Raw genomic sequence first — 27,794 nt, forward strand, 5'->3', positions numbered from 1 at the left:
TTATAATGTGTCTACGCGTGGATTTTTTTGGGGGGTTTATCCTGCGTGGGGTTCTCTCTGCTTCTTAAATCTGTACATTTTTGTCTTTTACCAAATTTCAGAATTTTTCAGCCAGTATTTCTTTAATTTTTCAGCCTTACTCTCTTTCTCCTGTCCTTTCAATAATATGATTGTTAGAACTTTTGTATAGTCTCACAGGTCCCTGAGACTCTGTTCATTGTTTTTAGTGTGTTTTCCCTCTGTTATTGGAAGCAGAAGCCCTACTGCCTCGATTTTTAAAATTTAACCTGCATGTTAAAAGTATACAGAGTACACTACAGAATGTGCGGTGTGAATAGAAAGTATATAGGACTGTTTTGTTGTTTCATAAAATTACTGACACTGACTCATTTAAATGAACGCTGCTGGTTCCATGAAATCAGTGACTGAGTTATCCTTTGTAGATGATTCTGTATTGTTGACACTGCTCCCAACTGTTTTTTGAACTCTATTGGACTTTATTTTAGAGAATGAATTGTATCCATTTGAATATTCTCAGTGGCATAAATTGTCATCCTTTGAGGCTGTGTTTCATTTTTGGAAGCAACCCCAAGTTGTTCAAGAGCCAAGATGGATAGTAAAACAGGTGACCAAATTGGGTAATACACTTTTCAGTCTAACATTCTTTTCTAAGAGGATATTGTGAACCAAAGCATTGTGGTAGTGACACAGTCATTTCTTTTATGTTATACAAAACCTCCCAAGCACTTCAAATTTCTATATAATAAGCCTGATTAGCTGTGGGATGAATTTGCGTGAATAGTAACAATCAACATTTCTTTTCTGTGCTGTTGACATAAATCTTTCCTTGGGTCCTGTGGATGTGGAGTTTTTCCTTGTAAACTTTGGCAGTATATTTTTGGGTCAACCTGAAAACACTGTGTTCCATCACTATTCTCCTCAAATACATGTTATTTTGTCCAACCTTCCCTTGAAAGTTCAGAACAAATGTCAAATCTTCTCTATTTCTTTTTATCATTCAAAATGTGTAACACAGGCTTTACAGAAACCTTATTGTTCAAATTCCCCTTCAGTATTAGTCACTGTTTTCATAGCTAACCATCTGCTTGAACAAATCTCATCTCTTGACAGTTTCTGCATTTTCATCAGTCCTTTGTACTTCATCATGAGCATCCTTATTACCTTTCTTAAGCCTTTGTGTGAGTCAAAAACTTCTTCTTTACAGTCCCTCCACATCACAATTGCCTTTTTAGATGTCTTGTGTCATTTATGTTTGCTTGACTTCACACAAAATTTAGTGTTAATTCTATGCTTTCTACAGCTATCATTCCCCATCCCCATCCACTGCAGCCTGTAGCCCTAACAGAGAGTGAAAGAACTGTTACTGATTCAAACAATCATTTTACAGCGTGCTCCTTCCATGCCCACTTTGTATTGCCAAGCCATCCGAGAACATGAATTTCATGACTCCGTAATCGTAGATAGATTACTAAATACACAGAGCATCATCCTATTTGCTTAACTTTAAAGTTCTAGGTCACATACATAGGCTCTAAAATAGATAATAGACCTAATTCAATAAGTAGGAATGGCCCTTTGGCAAATTAAAGAGCTGCTAAAGAAATTTAATATATCCTACCTCAACAACCTGATCCTTTTGTTCCTTTTCAGCTCACAGTTCAACTATTAGGTAGAGAGAGCCAAGCTAGGGGAAAGAGGGTTGCAACCTAATTTTGTGTTTAAGAGCATGATTGTCAGACAGCCTTGGTCTTGAACCAAGTCAGAACCTGGTCCTGCCAGTTTACCAGTTGTGCAAATTACCTTGGAAAGTTACTCAACCTCTCTAAGCCTTAGTCTCCTCTTCAGTAAAATCAGATAATAATAATTCTCTCTTAATGCTGTTGTACGAATTAAAGGAGGTAATATGTGTAAGGTAAGTTTTAGCACATTGTTTGGCACCCACTGTTTGGATGGTAGCCATTATTAAACGCCAGTTACTGTGCCAGTCATTAAAGATGGTAAGTAGGAGATGATGCTTGCCCTCAAGGAGTTCCAAATCAAAGCATAATCAAAGCTCAAAATGCCCCGTCGGAAGGAAAAATAAACCAGAAAAATAAGTTTAAAGGCTATTGCAGCTCTATAACATATAGCACTAGCTTTTTACCCTTGGATAGACCATTACCAGAATATTCTAATCAATGAAGAGTGTGCAGCAATCATTATTGATTTTCTCATGTGGATTATGCATCTTGAGAGTAAAGCTATGCTCTGGATCCCTCTTAGTTTTTCTGGGTGTAAAAATTTTTTGCTTGTCTATGTGATCACTTTCAGTTAAACTACAAGTTCTCCTCTTTCCCACTGGCTCAAGCGCTCACTGAAGACCCATGAATATTATACGAGTGGAGATGAGAAGCAGTTATAAACGTAAAATCAACTGATTATTCAGTAGCCAGGGCAGTCAGCTTAGTCAGCCTATACCCCCAGTTCCTAACTCCAGGAAATTGCTTTCTCTAATTATGTAACTCCACATGCCAGCGAGCTCATTCAGAGTACAGCAGCTCAAAGCGTGATACTGGGTTTAACTAAGGCTTTCCTCTCCTCTCAAACAAGAGAACATGAAATTTCATGGAGGTGGGAGAGAACTGAATTCGAATAAGGAAAAATTTGACCAAAAGAGTGTTTAGTCTTCTAGAATGGCTGAGAAAGTTGTGGCATTACCTTTCATTTAGTTTTCTAAGAAGGTAACAGACACATTAGAGAAATACACACTTGCCCTTTATGAACTTATCTTAGTTGTGTTTATGATGTCATAGTTTTGGGATCCCTGGTTAATTGTGTTGGACAGTATTGGATTGATCATTGTTTTCACATTGTGCTGCTATAGCCTGAAACTCTTTGCATCTTTTCCTCTAATTTCTCATGACCAAAATATCTTTACTGTTTTTGAGTGTAAAAAGTTGTACATGACAACAAAACCACCAGTTGGATATCTAAAAATATAATTAAATGGTTGTTTACTTTGTCCTATATATTGCCAAATAATAATTTTGAATATTTTCTTCACTGAAATTACTTCTTGTCTGTAATCCAACAATAAGCCTTCCGTCTTCTCCAAATGATTTTCCATGATGACTATTTCCTCATGTCTCTAATGTTGCTCTTCTTTAAAAACTTTAAAATGATTAAAAGTGATCTCTTCCTTGAATATTTGCTTAATAATTTTTTCCTTATTCCTCCAATCTGACTTTTTCATAGTAATCAAAAATCTTGATTAGTGAGGAAAATTCACAAACTTTCCTAGCTGATGAATTCTAAGGTAAAATTCACTTTTGAATTCCAAATTACCTACCCTTAAGAAACCATCAAGAATGAAAATGAGTGCAGGAAGTCACCCCTCAGATCCTTCCACAGTAAAGGGTGAAACAGAAAGCACAGCACTAAAACACGTGTTTAAAAGTGTTAATGATAAGCATCCACTTCCCATGTTAGACCTCCATGTGAAACCATTCTTAATTTGAACAGGCATGTTCTAGGTGACCAGCTCACAAACAGAACTGTTTGCTTGGTAGAAAAGATAGCAAGCAGAAGGACTCAAGATGCTGATGCTAGAACGAAGGTGAGAAAATCAGAGTGAACAGAGGCGCAGGAGTACGCACCCTGTCACTTAGAGATGGGAGACTGCAGTGCGCGCCCTCTCTCCTCCAACAGCCACCTGTAGGGATGGAGAAATGGTGGTAACTGCTTTAACTGAGGTGCCGATGAATCTCTCCGGAAGCTCCTGAGGAGATGATCTGCACAGAGAGCTCGCTTTGAAGGCCCTCCCATTTCTAGGGCCTCCCCAGTCTACAGATACTCAGGAATTTATCACATGATTCATTTTTAATGGAACTTAAAGATTCCAAAAACCATACTCTTGATTTAATAATGCAGAAAACTAATACATATTGATTATACTCACCTGAATAAACTTACCATGCGCCTGTCGCATAAAGGACAATACGCAATTCAATTCTTTGCTTCAGAATTAGGAACTAGGTTCTATCACTTTCCCCTTGATGTTTCACATATTACATCTCTCTCCCTGCTATTATTTAAAGGAAATGCCAGATGGAACTCCACTTTATTTTTAAGTTGTGACTTCTTTTTGCTTCTTGAGATTTTTCAGACTGAATTTTGTTCCCTTAAAATGGGGGTTGAAATAATCTTTGGCAAGCCACCAGATGACTCTGAATGTATTTAATGCAACCTTGCTCCAGTATTAACATTTTCACAAACTGCAGTAGGCAGACCCTCACTGTGTTTTCATTATCCTTTCCAGCCGTGGCTGAAAGCCCAAATGATGCCACTTTACCCGAGAGGTACTCTGTACGTGTTTTCTACTTTAATCACATCCTTTCTACACCACGAATCTTCGTCTGACAGATTATCTTCTCCACAGGCAGGCAGCCACATCCAGACCTTGATGGGGTCCCAAAGCCTGCAGCATCGGAGCCGGGAACAGCAGCCATACGAGGGAAACATCAACAAAGTGACCATCCAGCAGTTCCAGTCACCATTGCCTATTCAGATCCCCTCGTCCCAGGCCACCCGGGGACCTCAGCCCGGACGGTGCTTAATTCAAACTAAAGGGCAAAGGAGTATGGATGGATATCCAGAGCAGGTGAGGAGAGTTTTTATCATTGAGGGCTTTTCAGGAAATGTTCAGGAAAGCCCACCCAATTCATAGTTTGCCTTCCCTCGTTAATGTAGGCGGGACACATTAACGCTGTCATCATGTTGAATGGAATGGAGCCCTCTTTGCAGGGATTTTATCATTATTTTCAGTGGCCGAGGACTACAACGTATTGGAATTGATGCTTGGTAAAGTGTTCATTTTACATAAGGAAAAATGGATGAATCAGAATCATTTTTCTGGTTCATCCTACACCGTCTCCCACCCACCCCCAGTTCAGTTCTGCAGCACGGCTCCTGAATATCACAAAGAGCGTCAGTGGATGAGGTGTATTTACCAAGGCCTCAGGTGAAACTGACAGTGTGAAATGTAAACTGTATATTCCCCTCTATTTGTAGACACATTTTTTTAAAAGTTTGATCTTCTGATTGTTGAATAGTATAGAGATAAAGCCTTGCTATGAAGAAAATGATAAAGAGCAGTTAGAAGGGAAACATTTCCAAAATGCTCCAAAAGCTACTAATATGACTCAATATTAAGCTTAGAAAATAAGACATTCAGATCTTAATACTCTCATAGAATTAATTTCTCTTATTTTATTCTTCAGATAATTAGGCAAAGCTCCCACTGACTTCACTAACTCCTGACTATGGTTCCTAAAGCTTGCACATTATCATTGCTTTCTCAAAGCTTCACATATCGCTCCACCATATTTTCAAAACATATCAGACAAGATTATCTTCATTCTCATTTTTTCCTTTATACTGTTAAGAGCCATTTATTATTTGGATCCCAGCTGCTCTAGACAGCTCCCCTATTTCTTAATACTCTTCTTGAAGCTGAGATTATGTATTAATCATTTTCAGAATCTTAGCTTTTGTTAAGATAATTCTCTTCCTATCCTGCCTTGATCTAAGCCAACTGTTGGATTTCAAGTGTCTTTAATCAGGTGATAATGTGAGGATTGTAATTCTCCAGGAAGTCTAAAAAGTTAAAGTTTTAAACTATGCTTTACCACCGGCATCTTAGAAGGTTAAAAATTGTTCATACCCCTTCACCCATAAACATCATAACCCAGACCCAGTTCTCTGACTTAGTTATTCCTGTTAGCAGCTACATGATTTTTTTTCTCCCAGAATCAGGGCATTTAAAAATCCAGTGAAATCAATGCCCTCTGTTTCTCCTGCCTTGAATCGTAGGCTTAGGATTAGCATGCAGTTATTCTGAACACTCTGAATGTAAAGATCTTTTTTATATTATTTCTCAAAAAAATACGTAAATTGTATAGTTTGACTAATGAGAAGATAACTAAGTTGTAAAGTTTGCATGCTTGTTGAATGTAAAACCTCGTGATTCTTCCAGAGAAGGCATTTACAGTCACTTGCAAGTGTTCTGATTCACAGCTCTAACAGCATCAGATGCCTTTCAAATTGAGGGGTAAAAACTTAAACATCCAATGGCTGTGTTAGGAAGGGACTTCAGTATGATTCCTCTTGCTTCCCCAGTTTTTCTGCCTTTGTTTCAGGCTGAGATGGCTTGAAATGCTGAGATAAGCACTTTGGAGCGGCCAAGAGAAAGCCTCAGTAGCCTTTAACTAGCGCTCCTCCCCAAACTGTGCTCTCCCTTCCCCCGAGGTATAAATATGGAGACAGTTTCTCAGTCCTTTTTTGCCAATTCGGTGTAGTATTTGTCCACTCCCAGTGTCGTGCTGGAACCGACTCACGCCGCGCGTTGCTGTGCGCGTCTCTGCCCAGCTCCGCCGTCAGCGCCCTCACGCTGGTAGGCTGAAATTGTGGGGATAATTGCACAGGGAACTCGGCGCTCGCTGCAAACCAGCGCTCGCCCCTGCCCCAGCTCTTCAGCCTCGTCCAGCACACCGCTGACGGCTACTCTGTTTTCTTTCATCTCTCTTTCTGTTTCCATCCGCTCCACTTCTTCATTTAGCAATATAGCATTCGAGAAAGAGAACACTAGGAGTGGGTCTCAGAACTTGGAGTTCAAGTCTTATGTTAACGTTTATTAGCTTTGTGACCCTGGCCAAGTCATTGACTGTTTCTGAGGTTCAGTTTTTCTCATAAAATGAGACCATTAGCCACCCACCCACAACATTCGAAAAGTTTTTGTGAGAGCCAAATGATACAATTCTACACACACGCACGCACGCACACACAAAGTAAGGCTGGCGCTGAGAGTATAGAGATAGAAAAAAAAAACAGAAATACAAGATTCTAAGAATTAAAACATTGGAGGAAACTTAATGATTATCAGTCCCAACCTCACTAGTCTATAGATAGAAAAACAAACAAAAACAAAAAACAAGAGAAGAGGCTGAAGAAGGTTATGTAATTTGCTCTCATAATGAAAATATTTCATGTATTTTTTATTTTTCTAAGTTATATTTCTTTTGAAAATTCAGAACAAATGAAGAAAAATATTTATTACATTTCAAAACCTTATAGTTTCACATGAAAATTATAGAGTAGTGATTGAAGTGCAAAGACCAAGGAGATAACTAAAAATTTCTAAGATGAGTTTCTGGCGTATAAATCAAGGCACTCTGTTTTCATAAGGCATGTCTAGTGGTGCATTAAAAGAGCCGTAGAGAGAAAAACACAGTTTTCTTAAATGATCACAACTACTAATGTTAAATTTGGTAGAGTACAATATGGAAAAAACCTAAATTATTCATAATTTTTAAGTGCAAGGAGACATCATAAACGTGGTAAAAAGACTCCACAGAGTGATAAAGCATAAAAATTTCTATTAAAGTACAAAAAAGGAATCACTTCTTGGAACGCTACAGGTGAAAAAAATATCCAATTACAATGAATACACATTTTTTAATTTAGGGAAAATAAGTCTGAATGAAAATAGGATAAGACGGGACAACAGTTACCCTACATTGCGTGCCTGCTATAATAAATACGTATAGTATATATGTGCATATATAGTACGTATCTTACACAGGCCTGGCTTCAGGGCTGTGTGACCTGTGCAGTTGCACAAAGTCCTGCACTTAGAAGGGCCCCACACTGGGTTTAATGCTCTGCTGTCACCACCTTGTAATTTTAATAATCATTGAACCAGGAGCCTCACATTTTCATTTTGCACCAGGTCCCGCTAATTATATAACTGGTCCTGCTTACACATACTCTTTCATTCACAATAATCTTATTTCCTTTTTATAAATGGAGAAAGCAAGGCACAGAGAAAATAAGTAACTTGTGAAAGTTGTAAGTGGTCAAGCTGGAATTTTAACCTAGGTTTGTCTGACCCAAAACCAAAGTTCTGTGTCCCCATCTTACCATGAAATTAACCACATGATCTCAGACACTTGCCTGCTGTGGCCTCAGTGTCCTCTTCTGTCAAATAATATTGATCAGACCTGCTCCAGCTACAGTTCAGAACTATAGAACTGCATTATGCAGATGAACTCACATGAAACTCACATGAAACACTTCCAATGCTTTGAGAAGCAGAACGGACTGAACAAATGGAAAGTTTTATTATTGACAAAAACATACCTCTGTATCTTGTCATGTGACCTAAAGAACTAATGCACTTCCAATCTGATTAAAATAAGTTCAATATAGTAATGAACATATATAATAAATGCTACCACTGACGACTGGATGAATTCAATGAAGGTCATTTTGGACCCTGGCAGAGTACTCAACTTTGTTTAGCCATAAAGAAGCACTTAGTAAACTTTCATGTCCCTCCTCAAGGATGAAACCATCTCAACTTTCAAACTACCCATCACAGTAAAACAGGGCAAAATATCCAAGAATTCTAATTTAATGCACTTATTTTTGCTTGTTTATTTTTCATAGACATTAAGTTTCAAGTCTGTTTTCATCTCTAGGATCAAATGAAATAAAACATATGGAAGTGATTTTTAAACCATGAAGTGCTACCCAGATTCAAGGTATTAATTTCTATAGACTAGAAATCTGATTTCTAATAATAGAGCTTCTTTTTCAACAAATTATCTACAACACAAAACCATATGCATGTCACTTGGAGTTCATTATCAGGGGATTTTTCTTAGAAAAGGGAGTTTAGTACACAAACCATTATGATTATTGATGAACATAATAGAAAATAAAATGAAAGTTGTATAAAGTCTTGAACTGAAGAAAGCCAGAAAGCGAAGGCTTGATTCTTGTTCCACTTGAAAAACTCCCAGCCATCATATCCATCCTGACAGCTCTTCCCTTTGTTTCCCAGTCCAAGGGTAGAGCCTTAAAGATCCTGTTTCCCTTACCCTCCCCTTCACAATATAATAATGCTTTCTATCGGTTCTCAACCTCAGCTATACATTAGAGTCTGCTCAGGAGCTTTAAAAAGCATTGATGCCTTGACCTCATCCCCAAAGAAACTAATTTTGTTAGTCTGGATGTGACTGGGTAATGGGAATTTTTGAAACTCCTCACTTGATTCTTTTGTGTAGCCAAGGCTGAGAACCAATACTTTAGATATTCTATAGCTCAATAATTTACCAGCTGAATAATATATTGTTATTATCACTATTTAAAAGTATAAATAAATTGTCCATAACTTGTTGAATATTTTTAGAAGGAAATAACATTAACTTGATTTTTCTCTTTTGCAAATGTATAACCCAAGGCAACGGATATTTATATAGGTGGAACATACAGATATTAAAGCAGAAATAAGAAGGAAAAACATCAGCATGATGCTTCAGAAGTCTCAAATCCTTTCCAATGTTAACTGAATCGAATCAGTAATGCTGTGATATGAGTAGAGCAGTTTCTGTTTTATTGACTAGAAGACTAAGACTCAGAGAAGTTAACTGTCTTGCCTGTGGCCACACAACAATGTGGAAGCTGAGTTGGGATCAGAACCCAGTTTCATGAGTCTACCACAGTACATACTGCAGCCTATTGCTGTGGCCTAGCATAGAGGTCAAGAGTAAACTCACACTGGAAGAGTAGAACAATGCAAAAATAGACCCTCCTGTCCATGTCTGCCCCAGACAAGAGGACGTGCCCGCTAATTAACCTAACACATCGGGATGGCAGGAGTTCCATAGCTGTCTCCTGTCAGTTCCTGTGAGCATACATTCGAACTAAAATTGTGCCTGAAAGATAACTTATAAGATTACATTAGAATCGGCCTCTGTGAGTTATACAAAGCAATTTGTATCCATCATATTCAAGGGGGAAAAAAGCAAACCTCCAAAATTTTCCCAGAAGGAGATGCTGTAGTCTACCCCGGAATAAATCTTTTTAATACTTAATAATATGTGGAGGACATGAAGCAGTTGGCTAATAGATATGATTTCAGACATTACTTTAGATTAGATGCCTGGTCAGGGCTCACACGGGTTCCAGGTGAAGCTGTCATCTACTGGGGCCAAGTGAAGAAAACTACATTATTTTGAGTGTTTGATGTAAGAAGAAAAACTTGGAAAAACTTGTTTTATTTAAATCATTAATTTTTACATTAAGAAGGAAAAATCTAATAAAGATGGTTAGAAAATCGATATTAAAATGGTTTCAAGGTAGGTTATTTACTCAAATGATTTCGGGGACATCCCATAGCTCATCCTGCCCCGCTTAAAGTATTGCTGCTTAGAAATATTTTCCCCATAAAATTTTATTCTTCAATAACCAAAACAATACTGCTCCTGAAATTGCAATTCATGGTTTAACACAAATAGTGTATAACTCAGCACCACAAATTCTACAAATTGACTTTGTAAGGTCTGTGTTGTCGAATAGTAGAATTCAGTAAACACTGCAGTAGGAATCAGAAGGCCTCTTTCATTGTTCCACTAAATATGTGTATGACCTTATTGGTTTCCTTAAGTGTGAAATGAAAAATGTGAAATGAATAACCTTTAAAATTTACTTATAGACTAAAAAAGCCTTCAAGTTTCTATTTCCTAGATGCATACAGAGTCAGCTAATTTTTTCTGAAAGATCTAGAAAATGCTACGTCAGAGGATTTTATTCATCAATCTTTCTATTAGTATATCTTTTCAAAGATTTAATTAAGACTTTGAGTTGGACTTGCATCTCTAATTCACAACAGAAAAAGGTATGAAAATAGAAGGATCAAAAAATACTAATTATTCTTGAATATTAACATTGACATATTTTTATAATTATTATTACCTATCACACAGGCTCAATAGAAATTTTGGAAATGCTGAGAAGTTTTATATAGAATTTGTATGGCTATGCAATGTGCATATTTTAAGTCAAAACAAAAAATTATAATACCTTATAATTACATAGTACTTTTTATCATACAAGCACTGTTATGTAATAATCATAAGACCAGGAGCTAAAAGTAAAAGTAGCAGTAAATTTAATTTCATTCCAGGAAGCATTCTCTCTACTTCTGTCAAGTCCCCTAGTCAAATCTCCGTCCTCATCTCATTTGATCTCTTAGCATGTGGCTTGACTTCCTCTTTCTGTGCACATTTTCTTCACTTGGCTCCCGCCACTGGGTTTCCTCTTACCACACGAGCCATTCTTTCCTGGTTTCTTTGTTGGTTGTCCTTCTGTTCCTGACCTTTAAGTGTTAGAGTGAGCCAGTGCTTAGGCCTTGACCCCCTTCTCTTTTGTACCCATACTCTCCCCTCGATGATCTCATTGAGTTCCAGGATAGATGACTCCAAAATTTATATCGCCAGCCCTAGCCCCTCCCCTGCACTCCACATGTTTGTATTCAATTACTAACTTGTTGATATCTCAACCTGGAGGTCCAATGAATTTCTTAAACTTAGCAGGGTCAACAGGAACTCTTGACTTCCTGCCCCTGCCCCTATCACAACCTGTCTCTCTTCCAGACTTTCCCTTTTCAGTTAATGGCTCTCCTATTCACCCTGTTGCTATAGCCAAACATCGTTGGTTCCCCTTTCTCGCAGCCTACATCCACTACACAGCAATTCCATTAAAATATATTTTGAATCTACCACTTCTCACCTGCACTGCTACCACCTTAGTCAGCCATTGCCTCACCCCTGACCCCTTCAATAGCCCCCTAATTGTTTTCCCTCCTTCCAGGTGCTTCATTCCAATCTATTTTCCACTGCCAGAATGAGCTTTTTAAAAGATAAATGAGATCATGTCACTCTTCTGCTTAAAAAGCCCTTGTAGCCTGGAAATTCCTGAATCCTTTAAGTCTTTACTATGGCATAAAGTCCCCTCAGATCTGGGCCTGCCTCCTCTCCTTCTGCTCTTTCCTTAGCTATTTTCTCTCTAGTCATGCTGACCTTGTTGTTGTTGTTTTCAACAGCTTCAATGATATAATTTACACATCATGAAGTTCACCTGTTGAAAGTGTTCAATTCAGTGGTTTTGAGTAGATTTATATAATTGTGCAACCTACACCATAATCTAATTTTGAAACGTTCTCATCATTCCTAAAAGAAACCTTGTACCCATTAGCAGTCACTTTCCATACCCCCTCCCCTCCATACCCCCCCAGCCCTAGACAAGGACTCATCTACTTTGTGTCTCTACACATTTGCCTATTCTAGACATTTCATATAAATGAGATCACGTAATATGTGGGGTTTGTTGTGACTGGCTAATTTCAATTAGCTTAATGTGCTAAGTGTAGCATCTACCAGTAATTCTTTCCTTTGTATTGCCGTGTAATATTCCTCTATATGGATATACCACATATGGTTATCCATTCACCAGTTGATGAACATTTGGGTTGTTTCCACTTTTTGGCTATTATGAATAATAAGCCATTCATGTACAAGTTTGTATGTGGATGTATGTTTTCATTTTTCTCAGGTAGTTACCTAGGAATGAAATTGCTGGGTTATATGGTAATTATGTTTATCATTATGAAGAACTTCCAAACTCTTTTCTAAACTGGGTGCCACATATTACATTCCCACCAGCAATGAATGGGTGTTCTAATTTCTCCACATCCTCACCACTGCTTGTGATTGTCTGTCATTTTTGTTATAGCCATCCTGTGAAGTAATACCTCATTGTGATTTTAATTTACATTCCTCTAATGACTAAGGGTGTTGATTGTCTTTTCATGTGTTTATTAGCCATTCATATGTCTTCTTTGGAGAGATGTCTATTAAAATTTTTTAATTAGTTTTTTTTAATTAGGTCCATTTTTTAATGAGGTTTTTTGGGTCTTTTAATTATTGAATTGTAAGAGTTGTTCATATATTCTAGAAACGAGACTCTAATCATATATATGATTTGCAAATATTTTCTCCCATTCTGTGGGTTGCCTTTTCTTTTTCTTGCTGGTCTCCTTTAAGCACAAAAGTTTTTAATTTCGATAAAGTCAGTCATCTCTTTTGTCATATTTGGTTTCATATCTAAGAAATCATTGCCTAACTCAAGATCATGGAGATTTGCTCTTATATTTTCTTCTTAGAGCTGTATAGTTCTAGCTCTCATATTTAATTCCCTGATTTACTTTGAGTTAATTTTTCTGTTTGGTGTGAGGTGAGTGTAAAAATCATTATTTTGCATGTGGATTTCCAGTTGTCCCTGAACCATTTATTGAAAAGACTATTCCTTCCTCATTGAATTACCTTGGACCTTTTGTTGACAATCAGTCGGCCATAAATGTTAGGGTTTATTTCTGAACTCTCAATTCTATGCCATTGATCTATATGTTTATCCTTAAGCCATCTCGTTTCTTAACTTTACAAAGACCCATCTATATTTAGGGCATTTAAAATTGCTGTTCCCCTGCTTGGAATAATTTTATCATTTTTCCTATTGTCCTGTGCTTGATCTTTTACATTATTCACACTTCTGCTCAAATGTCACATCCTCAGAGAGGCCTTTCTCGGCTACTTTACCTAATACAGCTCCTCATTCCTTTTCCATCACTCTCTACCACCTTTTCTGCTTTCTTTTTTTCACAGCTCACCTCACTATCTGAAACTGTTTATTCTTTACACGTTTACTATCTCTCTTCCCCATTAGAATGTAAATTCCAGGATGACAAGGATTTTTTTTATATGTTTGATAAAGTGCCTGGCACTTAGTAGGAAATCAATAAATATTTGTGGAATAAAGGCATTAATCATGATTTCTACAACAATTTTCATTTTCAAACCTATAATGGTTTTTCCAAGCAGTTAATTACATAATTGAAGTACTCCTTTGAATAACTGGCACTCCTTCTAAAACCTCATCACATGTTTTAACAAGGAGTTATCATATACTTTTGATGACTTGTATTTAAGAGTATGTATCTTTGGTCACACATACATATTACCTCATTCATTTGTTTATTCAACGAAAAATTGAGTGCTAACCATGTGCAAACCATTGTTCTAGATAGTCAATGAAGAGCTAACATAATAGATCTAAGGAGGTAATTCAGATGTCCTACTTGCATAGGAATCCGTGTGGATGTGGATGCCTCTTCACCAAATCCTCTCTATGGTAATATGCTCAGGGTTCAGCTCTGGAAATGGCCTCACAAGTGGGATGTTCTTGGTTACAAGTTTCCTTCTTGATGTTTCAGCAATTAAAAGCCTTCCAATAGATCAAAACCTTACCTTAAATTTCTCACAGAACAGATACTTAAGATTCTGCTTGCTTTATTTCCCAAAAGGAGTTTCAAACAAGTGTATAATTTTTCTTTTTTAAATAAAAGATAAGAAATTATTTAATATCTGTAAATAAGCAAGTTTCTCCTCAATTTTTTTATCAACTAATCCTCTTGATTATAAATGACAACCTGATAAGATTTAAGCACAAAAGAACATTTTAACTCATATAAGCTGAAACTCCCAGGATGGGCAAGCTTTGTTAATGCTCTGTTCAGTAGAAGTCATGACTTCTTTCTCCATGGGTTGGTTCCTATCTCAAAACGTCTTTCCCCTCATTATAGAAAGATAGCTCGACAGCTCTCGATCCTCTCAGATTTAAAACTAGCAAGAAAGAGCAAGAGTCTCCTTCCTAGGAATCCTAGTGGGCATCTCATTTCTCCTTTTTGATTGGAGTACTGCCCATAATGTAAACGATCATATTTTTAGGGTATACAGTGCTTTGTTTTATGTCTAGATAACCCGATTCACCAAAGCATACACGTTGAGAATAGGGAAGTGGGTGGTTCTTCAAAAAGAAATTAACGTATAGCTACCAGAAGGATGATGGATCTTGGGCAGCAAAAACAACAGGTATCCACTAAAAGCCATAATACGTACTGCTAGGAAAGAGAATGGCCACTGGAACGTAGTGTAGTAAGCCAGTTCATTACAGCATTACCAGGTATCTTTCTGTAATGCAAGTCCCTAATTCTGAGTTATAGCTCCCAACACACACACACACACGTTGTTTGTTCGCACACATGTGCACACACACAGGTACAACCATTTCCTTTGCTCTTGCTGCTAGGCTTTAGAGCACTGTTAGACCAAATCAAATCACTACCTTCTATAGATTATAGATTCTGACCTCACAGGGCCCATTGCTACATAAGAATTCGTTTTGTTATGGGTCTTTCTAAAATAAGACCCAGTATTTTAATTAGGCAAGATTAACACAGACCAGAAGTATGAAGTAAAGTCAAATGATGGAAGCAGACTCTGAAAGAAGCAAATGCACCATTGACTGCCAGGCTGTTGCTTATATCTTCAGCCAGAAATTTCATTCATTGATATCAATATCTTAATAGAAAATTTAAATGCTGATTCTCATTAAAGCTATTTCTTAGCCTTCTGGATCTGACCTTTTGCTAGGACACTGCCTTTCCTCTTTGCCGATCCTCTTTAGTTTCAGACTGCTTCTTGGCTGTGAGGTGTTCTCTTCTCTTACATTTTATGGCCCCTTTGGGCCTTGGCAGGCAGGTGGAACTCCTTATATGTGAGATGAGTACTCTCTCTGACATGCTTTATGGGACACAACAGTCACAACACAACCTATTAGCCACACTGTAGCATGCCCACGGGTAGTCTAGCTTTAGATCAGAATTTATGGTTGTTTGTCACATTTATAAAACCACAGTGTCACCTTTATTATTTCTATTATTAAAAAATATATTGAGGCAGTTCTTCATATACTTGGCACATATGAAATTGTTTCCCTTAGATTTTTACTGTCTTCCAGATTGACAATAATATAAAATAGATATAGTCACTACCCTGAAAGAGCATGACTGGAAACTACTCTCAGCAATTTACTTTGTAAATAAAATCTGTTGCATATGTTTCCGTTCAGGTTTTATGGTGGCCTGGGGAAAGCCAGAAGTGCATGCACCTCCCACATATTACATTATGCAATATAAAATTTTTACGTTGGACAGATGTAACCCAAATTTTAAATAATTTAATTAAAAACGCACAGATATGTGGGAAAACACAGAGGCAAAATGTTTAAATCATATTAATTCCTTTCTTTCTGTTTTCTAATTAGCCACTAATAACAAAAAACACTACAAGGTAAACTGGTGTACTGAATAAAACTAAGATATTCCTTCGAGCTATATCAAGCTATTATATGTTCACATCCACAGACTGTGAGCCATATAAATACAGAACTATTATAAACTGTAGTTTCCACCACCCTATTATAACTGGTTTTAACAAATCCAGCTCAATTAAAGTTGTGATTAAACATATTTAAAATAAATATATGGGAGAATACTTATGGTAATTGGAGTTACCCACAATTTAGAAACTATTCATTAGTGACTCTACCATAAAAATCACATTAGTGGATAGTTTTTTGCCCTTATGTTGCAAATGAACTACATAATAGTTAAACATTATATTTACTATTACAAAATATGACAGTGAATTAAGGATAGTCCCATTAAACAGCCAAACCTAATTGATCCAGTTCCCAGTGACTCACAGTATATGCTAATTAAGTCAGGAACAGGACTCCAGTTTGCCTTGAACTAACTAAGAAGTAGGAATTAAAGGAACCTTTAAAATAAAAATACAGAGAGCATTTTGGGAATTTGCATTTGCCCATAAGCAAATTAATAGACTAAGCAAGATTGCTGGGAAAAACATTAAGTGATTTAAGAAAGCAAACATTTCCAATCATCTTTGAAAACTTTTCCAGTATATCTCTATATAAATAGAAAATATACGTTAATGTATTTCTTTATATTTTTTTCTGAACTCTTTGTTAATCTTTTGTGTGCTTATCTCCGGTAAGACTTGGTTCCCCTAGGTCCAGTACTTGTTCTGTACTCAAAAGTTATAGAAGTGGGGTTTTTTTTCTTTATGTAACCAAAATGCATGCTACCTCTGGGGCCCCAAGTCTTTCAATCATCTGGAGTCACTCTGCACCACTTACATAGAAAACTAGCATTTTCACCACAGCCCACACACAGCCCCAGCTCAGGATCATCAAGAATAGGTTTGTTATAGTTTCTCCAGGTCATTCCTGGCACTGATTTCCCTTCTGCTGAATTCTTGATCCACAGTCTTTGTATCAGCTCTTACAGTATCTATCATCTTTACTATGGCCTTACCCCAAGGTGGACCTCCTAATGCCATCGTTTCTCCATAGTACTACAGAGCACAGGCTCTTGTGTTTAACAGACTTTCATTGATGATTTGGAGTTTGGGAAGTAATATAGCACAGAATAGTAGAATAGTAGTCATCATAGTCCTAAATATTTATTGACAATTCCCTGTCACCAACAATTTCTCCATATTATTGACCTCTTTCTTTTTCACGATGTTCTCCTCCTTTTTCTAAGATCACTAACTCCCTCTCCAGGAGCTGCTGCCAAACCCGAACTCTTTACTGAGTATCTCCCTCTTCCTTTGTTTCACCCTCACTCAAGCTATGGCCAATCCTCTTTCTCAAACTAAAAGTCCTGCAATTTCTAACCAATAGAATTATCTGTTGAGGAGATGAGTGGTACTACTCTCTTAGAAAGCAGTAGCAATTTGTTTAAATAGCCCTATTTTCCCTCACTCTACATTTGCAAATTTTCTTCCACTTATTCACAGGGTCCTTTCTAATTAGTAGTCCTTTCTAATTAGCCAGAATATATGTGCATTTAAAGCAGATATTAAAATAATTCACAATCTTTTCACTGTTATCAGGCTTTTAATTTTTTAAAATTGCTAATCAAAATTTAGTCCTGCACACAGTAACGAATAAATACTTACTAACATCTGCTTGCCCAGGTAATTTCAAGCTAGTTTCAGTCATAACTGATGCCTACAGAAACACCAAATATTTTGTCAGCGTTTATACTGTCTTTTGTGTACAAGCTAAAAGAGGCTAACCCTGAAACTTCAGTGGAATGGAATCTATCCCATTGGGATGTGGTTATTTGAAGATGTTAGCTTTGATGTATATATTTGATTGCCTTTTTCTATCTTTTTTACATAGTTTTGTGTGAGAATAGAAAAGAACCCTGGCCTTGGATTTAGTATCAGTGGTGGAATTAGCGGACAAGGAAATCCATTTAAGCCTTCTGACAAGGTAAGAAGTGAATTTCTTGTTGACAGTTTTAATTAGAAAAACACTGTCTTCTACTGCAGCAGAAAAGCTTAGAAAAAACTGTAAGCGTTTTTACTTTGCTTTAATAAGGTAGCTAACTGTGAAGCCAATTAGAAAGTTTTTCAGCACAGGGTAAAAATAATTCACTGCAGTGCTTGACAAATCCTAAGAATAAGAAAAAATAAATTTAAGCATTCTCTTTGAAAGGAGTGTTATTTGTTTTTTGCTTTTTGTTTTATTCACAACTATATATATGTAAAGAAAGATATACAGGCAGTTTCTAACAAATTGTTTCCAAGAGCTTACTTGTAGATCACTTATTTGTTTTCTCATGGTAACAGAGTGATTACATAATGATTCAATGCCAGGGCCAGCTGATTGACACCTCTTTAACTTATCATGTTTATGAGTATTTCACTAATAGAATTGTAGAACTGAAAGACCATGGAAAACGAATATTCTATGAGAAAATCAGAGTTAGCCATGCCAGTGGAATCAGGTCCTCCTCTCATGCTTACCCCTGTTTGTCAAACCATGAGTAAAGGATCGCTACCACTCCAACTCTAACCACAATCGTTGTCTGAACGTCCAGCATGCTGCCCATGCTCACATTTGGCCTATCTGATCCCATGTTGACCACCTGACTTTATTATTTCAAAAAATTTACTGCGAGCTACCTAACCTGCCCTGCTACCATCAGCATTTAATACGCTCAGCTTTGAATCAGTTACTAATTATAATTTGATGATAATTGAAACTATCCGGGTTTGAGCTCATCAAATTTAATTGCATTAAGTGACATCATGAAACTTTGGGTTGATGAAGAAAGACAGAAATTAGGTATGAATAAGACCTCCACAGGCTCTCAATTTACCTTTGAGTCACAACCTGGTGCAGGTCCTTTTGACTCACAATTATCATAAAAATAACCCACAAATCAATTTCTGATCATAAGACCTGCTTCTGAAAAAACTTGGATGCCCCCACTCTGGATATTTCTGTAGCCTGAAACAATGCCTTTAATTCCTCATTTTCCTCCACTTCTTCCCAATCTTCTTGTCTCCTACCATTCTTTATGCCCTTCTTCTGTTCCTTTCTGGAGAAGAAGAAGAGAGGAAGAGGACTAGAAGAAAAAAGAATTATTCACACTATACATGTTAGGATGGAAGGAACTAGAAAGAAATCTCCAGTGACCTCGATGGGAGCTCCTTTAGTCAATTGACTGGGGCAGCTATTTATATAGAAGGAAAGTGTATGAGGCAGTCCTATATAATTAGGGGAATGCCGGTTAGAAAATGTCTGTGCGTAAGTAACTACTGCATTTCCAATTTGAAATGATGTTGAAGGTAACCATTGATTTAGTAGAATTAAAATACCTCATGGTTTACTAGGACCAAATGTTTACTGAATTTTAATATATGATTAATATATCCTCAGACAAAAAGTATGAAAGTTCAGGGCCAGCCCAGTGACACAGCAGTTAAGTTCACATGTTCCACTTTGGCGGCCTGGGGTTCACCAGTTCAGGTCCCGGATGCGGACCTATGCACCGCTTGTCAGGCCATGCTGTGGCAGGTGTCCCACATCAAATAGAGGAAAATGGGCACGGATGTTAGCTCAGGGCTAATCTTCCTCAAAAAAAAAAAAAGTATAAAAGTTCAAAATTATCAGAAACATATGATGGTATTTCTAAAAGCCTCAAATCATTATGTCTTATTCATCTTGGCCTCCCTTTTGCCTCTGGTTTTACATCTCCTCTACAAGTTCTTTCAATGAAAAGTTAGTAACCTTATCATTCTTAAGATAGTTGAAATTCAAAAGACATGTTTTTCTCTCCTTTCTCACCAGCATATACATCTTTTCACTAGATTTTTGGAAGGCACAGGATAATAAATGTTTTTAAATTAAGGATGAACAGATTGCTAAATAGTCAAGATGTCTGAATGCTGTTGCTTTTCTGCCGTTATTTTCAACTGAAGGGGACAGTAGACATGAGGCTTTCACAACATCGCCTGTAACTCTTCCACTATGATGAATATCAACACTTTATAACCATGAATTTAATTTCTCATCTGTAACATTTTGATGACTCTACTGAGACTGAACTATTGCTATGATCTTATAATTTGCTCTTTTGGTTAAATGCAATAGATATAGAGCTTGAATTGCATAATGTGTCCATTGAAATATTTCTCCCCAAAAGCACTTTTCTTTGCCTGATTACTCTCTAAAACACTTCACAAACTGAAAAGTGATTCTCTATTATTGTAAAATTGATGGGAGTAATTAGAAGTTCCAAATCTGCAGAAGACTTTCAAGACTGCTCCTAATTTATTAACCACTTTTGTTGTCACGCCAAATGTATGAGAGATACTTAGTTAAAAGACATTGGCTCTGACAATTTATACAAGAATTTAATGCACTAAGAAGGAAGGGGCACTAATCTCTTGGAAATTCAGTTGCATTTCTTTATCCCCAGTGCCCCATTCTTGTAGTAGTTGCATAAAATTTAGAGTAGAACCCAATGCCTATACCAACCCCAAAATACCAAGCAGTAAGAAAATGAAAATGAACTTCAAAAATATCTCTCTCTAATGTTGAAAAACAAATTGTTTTTTCATGATTGGCTAATTTACAGCTGAGGGTGAGAAGAACCTAATTAAAGAGATGTTTACATTCCACCTCCAATGAGTTGGAGGTGGATGCTTTATAAGGAATCCTAGCCACACAAAAGCTTAAACTTTAATATGATACAAACTCTCTTCCAGTTAACAAGTCACGGATTAGAAATGTTCTCAGAAGCACACTATATTATTTTACTTACTGTTCATGAATGTTTGAATGTTTTATAGTGCCACTCAAAATTCTAAGTACCCAAGATATCTGAATGTCTCAGTGGCATTTAGGACTTTCTAAAGTAGCCAATAGATTTGTTCCATTTGCTTCCTTATGATTGATAGGAACTATCATTTCAGCCAAATGCCAAGGCCAATGTGAGTGAGATAGGATCCAAACCGATTACCTGGTATACAGCCGGATAGAGAAAGCATGAAGTAGTCAACCCAAAAGGCTGGGAGTGTGGGACTGGGGCAAAAGTGAACTGTGTTGTTCAGTCTGGCAGAAGTTCCGATTTAAATCCTACGGTAGTGTGAGATTATTGCAGAAAAACACTTGAGACAGCCCAAAACTTAACTGAGGCTTTAGAGAAAATTTGGGGATTAAACCAGATACGAGGACTGTTTTGTACCAGACTGGAAATTTAGAATGGCATCTGGTCTTGCAAACTTAACTCCTCTCAAAGACCCCAAGGTAGTCCTAAACAAATATCGTATCCTCGAGTTAAACAGAGCATAATTAGTCCTGCAAGTCACAGCATTGTCAGAACAATGCCTAGTAGTAGAACAACCCAATTCATTCATCATGGAGCCTATTATTTTGGTGAAAAATGCTCTTACATGCTTAGAAGGAGAGAACTGTGAAAAACTCAGGAAAATGGCCCTATCTGGTGCTTGCCTCTGCCCTCCCAGTGAAGGGGATGGAAGCCATGATGTATGTGGTTTAAACATTGCTGTCAGGATGGCAAGATGCTGCGGAGACATGAAAGAGTTTGATCCAAGAAATCTGATGATAATAAGAAAAGTAATAAAAATAATAGCCTTTTATTGAGTATCTACAATGTGTTGGTCACGGTGCTAGACTGTTTGTATATATGAACTTATCTGATCTTCATAACAACTTACATTAGTTAAGTAGTAGTATTTCCCATTTTGCTGAGGCTCAGAGGGTTTAATTAACTTGTCCAAGGTCGTTTAGCTGATCTGTGGCAGACAAGATTTGAGCCCAAATTGATCTGACTCCAAATCCTTTTCTCTTACGAAGTACTATGATGCATGCCTCTATCTGCAGATAGCACTTAGCAGAAGAGCCACTGACAAATTTATACCCTGTAGAGTTGAGACTAATATGATATTCTAATATTGAAAGTATTACAGAGCCCTCTAATTAGTTATAGTCTAGATATCTGCTTCAACAAGTCCTTGGAAGTCAGCATGTACTCTCTATTGAACCTAGATAATTAGAAGCATACTGTACACAGTGGATTGCTAAGCAATTATATGACTTTTGGACTAAGGTATCATTAGAATGCTGAGTTTGCCAATGGAACAAACCACTATAATCTTTGCCTGTATTTAAATGGTCAGAAAATAATAATTCATGATTGCAAAATTCAATTAATTTACCCATGCAGTTTCTACAGGACATTGTTAAAAGGAAGAGATCGGATTAATGGGTTACTGATACTGGGTTGTTGTAATGACTTCATAAGGCAGTCCAAGACTCTGAAAATGAATCAGTTTTTAATGATGCATTCACATAGTTCATCGTTCAGGGACTATAGCCTTCCTTGCCATTTGAGGAGGAAGGACTAAACTCATAGAGTTTAAAGATATTAAAGAAAACTCATAACCCATTTCTCTATATGCTCTAAAGGTATATTACTAAACAGTCGCACGTGCAATTATCTAGCCATAGGACCAAAATGAAAGCTATATTATGGCTATCCTCAAAACACTCGACAGCAGGAAATATTCATACTGGAGCATTGGAACCAAAAAATCACCTATTCTCGGCAGTTTTATCATAAACACCCATGCTCGGTGGATGCCAAAGAGCCCACCTGTACTTCTGCTGATTTGAACAATCTGCCTGTAGACACAGAAATGATAGAAGAATCAAATTCCTGTTCTTTTTTCAAATGCCTTAATTTGCCTATGGTACAAGTAAAATCCCAAACCAACGAAGAATATCGGAGGCATGGCAAAGCTCAAATATGGTCACCAATAAGCTCTAAATAAATGTTCTCGAATCTCAGGATAAATTACTAGGTTTTGTTCTACATCACTTCTAAAAGATTAACTCCAGGTGCCAAAATGGCCTGAAACAGGACTTACGACCCTCCTTCCACTCCGAGAAAAAAATGGGACTTTTTTCTTTGTGTGGAGATGGGTATTGCAGCAAATAAAACTTTTTATATGATTAATATTAAGAAGAGAAAAAGGTGTAGACATTCAGAATAAAAGCATTTATTTGATACCTTTACGCAGGGATCACAATACCCAGAGGCATGCTTAGCAGTGGCAAATTCAAAAATGCACAAGAATAATTTTCCAGGTTTCCTCCATGACATTGCGTGAGTCATAAACAAAAGGTTGCAAAAGCTATGCTCTCGACTTATGAAAAAGGTCCATACCATATGTCTGTTTCTTATCCTGTATGGATATAAAAGTCTAGAACACATAGAGTAGGATTTATATTTACTACATAAATATTAAGCTACATATAACACATTTTCTTTGTTTTGCACAACCACTAGACAAATATGATTTATTTTAGATATTTCTAAATTCATTTTATAATGTAATTTATATATCTATCCCATCCTTAATTCTACTCCAAGTGATTATGTAATGCAAAGTAATTTGAATCATGTGAAAGGAACATTCAGGAGCAAGGGAGAGAGATAATATTGTTATACACTGCATTTTGGACTAAATTTAGGAAGGGATTGAAACAGATCTTTTTTATATATATAAAACTGAATTTTTAAAAATAAACACCAACCATAAATTATTTTACAAAACAATTGATTATTTCAGCTGCATCTTAGTCACATTGCAATTTGAGGTTCAGAATGCCATTTGGTTGTTTGAGGACGTTAAAAATGAGATTTTTTTAATAAAAAAATGTGGCTTTGCCTGCTCTTTTCTTTGTCTTATATGGTGAGAAAAAATCCTGATCTATTCAGGAACATTGATAAGAGAATTTACAATCTCCTATTGAAAGGATTCCTACAGATGTGACCACTTACATGAAGCTTTTTATAAAGGCATGGCAGTGTACTTTAGATAGTTGGATAATGTCGGTGTCTAGACATTATAATATAAAGAAGACATGGATTTCAGCTTATGAAAGAATATAATAAAATTCAACGCAGGCTTGGTTCTTCATGAAAGTACTACTAGGGCATACATATGAAAAAATAAGGTGATTTCAAAGTACCATTTTAAATAAGAATATGGATGGCAACATTTTAATTTAACAATATGTTTAGCAAATCACTAGAATTGAGATTGCTATCACTTTGTGATATTTTGTAACAATAAGTAAAACATTTTTCAATTGAAGCCCAAGTGCATAGCCAACTCTGTTAGTTTCTACAGTTACATATTATTTATGTTCTATCTTCTGCATCATTTTAGCCATTTAGCATGGAACAAAACAAGCAGACAAAAAATGATGTTAGAAAGGTTTTAGAGACTTTTTTTTAAGTTTGTTACTATTCATTGAAAAAATGTCAGACACTTCTCAATCAAAATATGAAATCGCTTAAAACTAGTTCATAAATAATACCTTATGTAATAAGCAACAAGAACTGACAAGTCCACGAATGAGAGAAAGTTAATTAGTACACCTCTCTGGGATGTGTATAAAATCTTTCCCTTCCATTTGCAAAATTACTACCACATGTTTTAAGTGGTATTCCAGGGACCTCATAGTATTTCTAGTTTCTTTCTTGAAAATGTTACAACCAACTAGAATTCGTGGAAACATTATGAAGCCAAATTAACAAAATCAAACAAAACAAAAAATAAATAAAAGGAATAACTGCCAGGTCTCTGCCTGTAGCAATATTGTTTAACTTTTTTTATTTACCCATACATTTGAGATATATCTCAGTAATATGTATTTAATAACATCATCATCCACTTTCCCCCATTCCACCCCCAAAATGGTGCTATGCTGGGAGTGGGGGTACATTTCTCCTGACTCTAGCTTCCAAAGAGTCACTTGTAAGTGAAACAGAGAATTTCACGTCCCTATCATGGGAGAGGATAGTGCAGAGCTTTAATTTTTGTAGTTTGTATTTGTCTAAAGTCAGTTCCCCTGGATGCAGAGCTGGAGGTGGGGATTTTTGTACAAGCGGTTAATTGAAGAATTGCTCTCAGATGAAATCTATAAGGAAATGAGGGATGCAGGATAGGGCAGGGGAAGAAACTGGACAGAGGTGTGGGTTTAGTGGAAGCCTGATTGCATAGGGTGCTCTGGCGCGTGAGTGGTACCGCAGAGCTGTCTCACCCTGAGGAGGGAAACAGCCTTTTGTACTTTGGTACCAGTCATTGGCTGCAGGCCACCCCCAGGGCGGAGGGTGTAACCTTCCAAGCATTTCCCAGTAGGGAGGCTCCGGCCCATGGGTGATTTTCAAGAGAAGTGTCAGATGCCAGCTGTCGGCAGCACCTGCGGGATGAGAGCACCAATCTGATAATCTGGGCAGGTCCTCAAAAGTGTCCGTTACCCTATTATGAAAACAATAGATCTTTTTCATCTTTCAGACTAAAAGTCCTTTAGTACCAGAGATTCTCATGTGCTTCCATCAGTGAGAAGCACTGCCCTAGAACCTGAGTGCTCTCAACCATGGCATCAACCGGGAGGGCTTGCCAAAGCAGCCAATACTCTGGTATGGACCTGGAAATTGGCGATGGCAGTTTTGCAGTGAGACCCAGTTAAATATGCTTTTAAACCCTTATAATTTTTCTGATTAAATTTTTTTCTTTTAAAAAAAGACACTGCTGTAGTCTACAAATACAGTCCTAGTCTGTCTAAGAGACAGCAATCACTAATTGAACCAAATCTGTGTTCTTTGGTAGCCGAAGAAAGTGGTTTGCTAAACTAGATATTGATCAGAAGGAGCAGAGAAGTCTGGAGTGAACACTTTTAGATGGGGAAAAAAAGTCAGGTAACAACAGATTAGATCAGAGGAATCTAAGACAAGTGACAAAGAAACCCAGGTAACTGCAAATCACTTTCATTGTGTCATCTTTCTCTTTTTGAGTGTGTGAAGAAATCATGAGAAATCAAAGAATTGATTCTTAAGTTCTGTAAATTCCAACTTAAATTCTCCCTAAGATCCTTTGAATGAGTTGGGGGAAAGCTACAAACAGATGAGAATAGATTTGTTTCTAGGAAAGACTTGAGCAAGTTAACCTGAAGGAAACTATGCTGGAAAGTTAGACTAGTAGATCAGAATTTAGAGTGTGTTATCAATATATATATATAATTTAATAAAATATATTTAAAATATATATTTTTTAATAAATCCAAAGCTAGGTTAAGCAGTAAGTAATAACAGTTTGGGTATTGTACAAGTTACGAAATTACAAATGTGCATTTATTTAATTACCTGTCATCTTTGCAGTATAATTAGTATAGCTATACATGGTCTTAGTAACTAATTCTATTTCCTTAAGTATAACAGAGTAGCAAACTACTTGCTGTATTTGAAACCTGGTTGGTCAAACCCCATCACCATACACACACCACATTCCCATAACAAGGCGCTGTCATGGAACCCTCAAGGACATTTATTAGTAGGAATAGAATGCAACCTCTTTTAGTGTTGGGCTAACATTAAAATGATGCAAGAGGAATCCTATCTTAAATTTTTGTTAATCTCTGTTTATCAAGGTATACTGAGGTCTCTTTGTTTATTGAGAGAAAAAAATCATGTGTTAATTCTACGTCCTACTTGAAAAAAATGTTTCTACCTTGACTCTGAGTGACTGGTTTTCTGGGATACCTAAACTTGGGAAGCTTTGCTTATTTCTATAGTGCAAGAAAAACCCACCATATGTTCGATTTTGTATGACTTGCACACACCAGCTTCGGTAGCTTCAGCTCTCTGAAGGTGTCCGTCTCTGAGCCATGAAGTGAGCGTGTCAGAGACAGAGAATCCAGAACCACTTTGACTGAGGTCCCTTCCTCTGAGTGTGCACTGCTTCCCTTTCACTCATCAGCCACATGGCAGTCTCCATGCTTATGCTCTGGGTGACAAAATCATCGACCTTTAAAGCCGTAACACAGTCTTAGTCTCAGCTGTGTGCAACCGCAGTCCTTTTTCTTTAACCTGCACCTTTTAAAAAATTACACAGGTAATAAATGAAAACATTGCCACTGTATCAAATAATGTAGAAATATAGAGACTAAAAACTGAAAAAAAGAAATTCTCCTTTTTCATTCCACCCCGCAGGACCAATGCACAGCCGTGGCCTTAGAGCCACTTTATCAGTCAGTGCATCAGGAATTCACAGCCATAGTGTCTTCTGGGCATTTGCCACTGGCCTTTGTGAGCTCTTGATTTTACTGCCACCTCTAAGAAATATTTCTAGTGTGGTCTGACTATACAATGATGTGTTAGGCATTGTATAAAACCACATAAAGATCTAAAAGAATCATAGTTTGACTGAATGTAGCTGAACAATAAAGCAGTTTTTCACTTCAAAAACCTTATTTTAGCATAAAATGACAAAAAAAGGTTCGACTGAACTTCTTGAATTGACTTTCCAATTGGTTATTTTGAAATGGTATAGATAGTGTCAAAAACTTTCACATTTGAAGGGGCTCTGAGGGAGGCTGCGAGGATGGTAATCAGAGAGCTGATTTCCGGTACTATTTTAGGAATAGCTAGCAAGGAGAATCCACAGCCACCTACAGTTACTCACTCCTGTTTTTAACAGTTTCTACTATTTTATGCTATGTATGAAGCTGAGAAGAAAAGCCATTAAGGCCCCTGACAGAATCAGTAGATTGTATGAAGCTCAGCAATCCAATATTCACCA

General features: G+C 36.9%; 1 protein-coding gene across 4 annotated transcripts in view; it reads left to right on the plus strand.

Moving 5' to 3' along the window:
• Window positions 1-27,794, plus strand: part of LRRC7 (leucine rich repeat containing 7) — a 499,243-nt gene that overhangs the window by 447,969 nt on the left and 23,480 nt on the right. For all 4 annotated transcript variants that reach the window (XM_044749558.2, XM_070486576.1, XM_044749553.2 and 1 more), the window contains 2 exons: window positions 4,439-4,660; window positions 18,010-18,102. In XM_044749558.2, coding sequence (XP_044605493.2) covers window positions 4,439-4,660; window positions 18,010-18,102 — 315 coding nt within the window. The remainder of the gene's footprint in view (window positions 1-4,438; window positions 4,661-18,009; window positions 18,103-27,794) is intronic.

Source organism: Equus asinus, chromosome 16, assembly GCF_041296235.1.
Source record: "Equus asinus isolate D_3611 breed Donkey chromosome 16, EquAss-T2T_v2, whole genome shotgun sequence".
In the NCBI taxonomy this organism is placed as follows: Eukaryota; Metazoa; Chordata; class Mammalia; order Perissodactyla; family Equidae; genus Equus; species Equus asinus.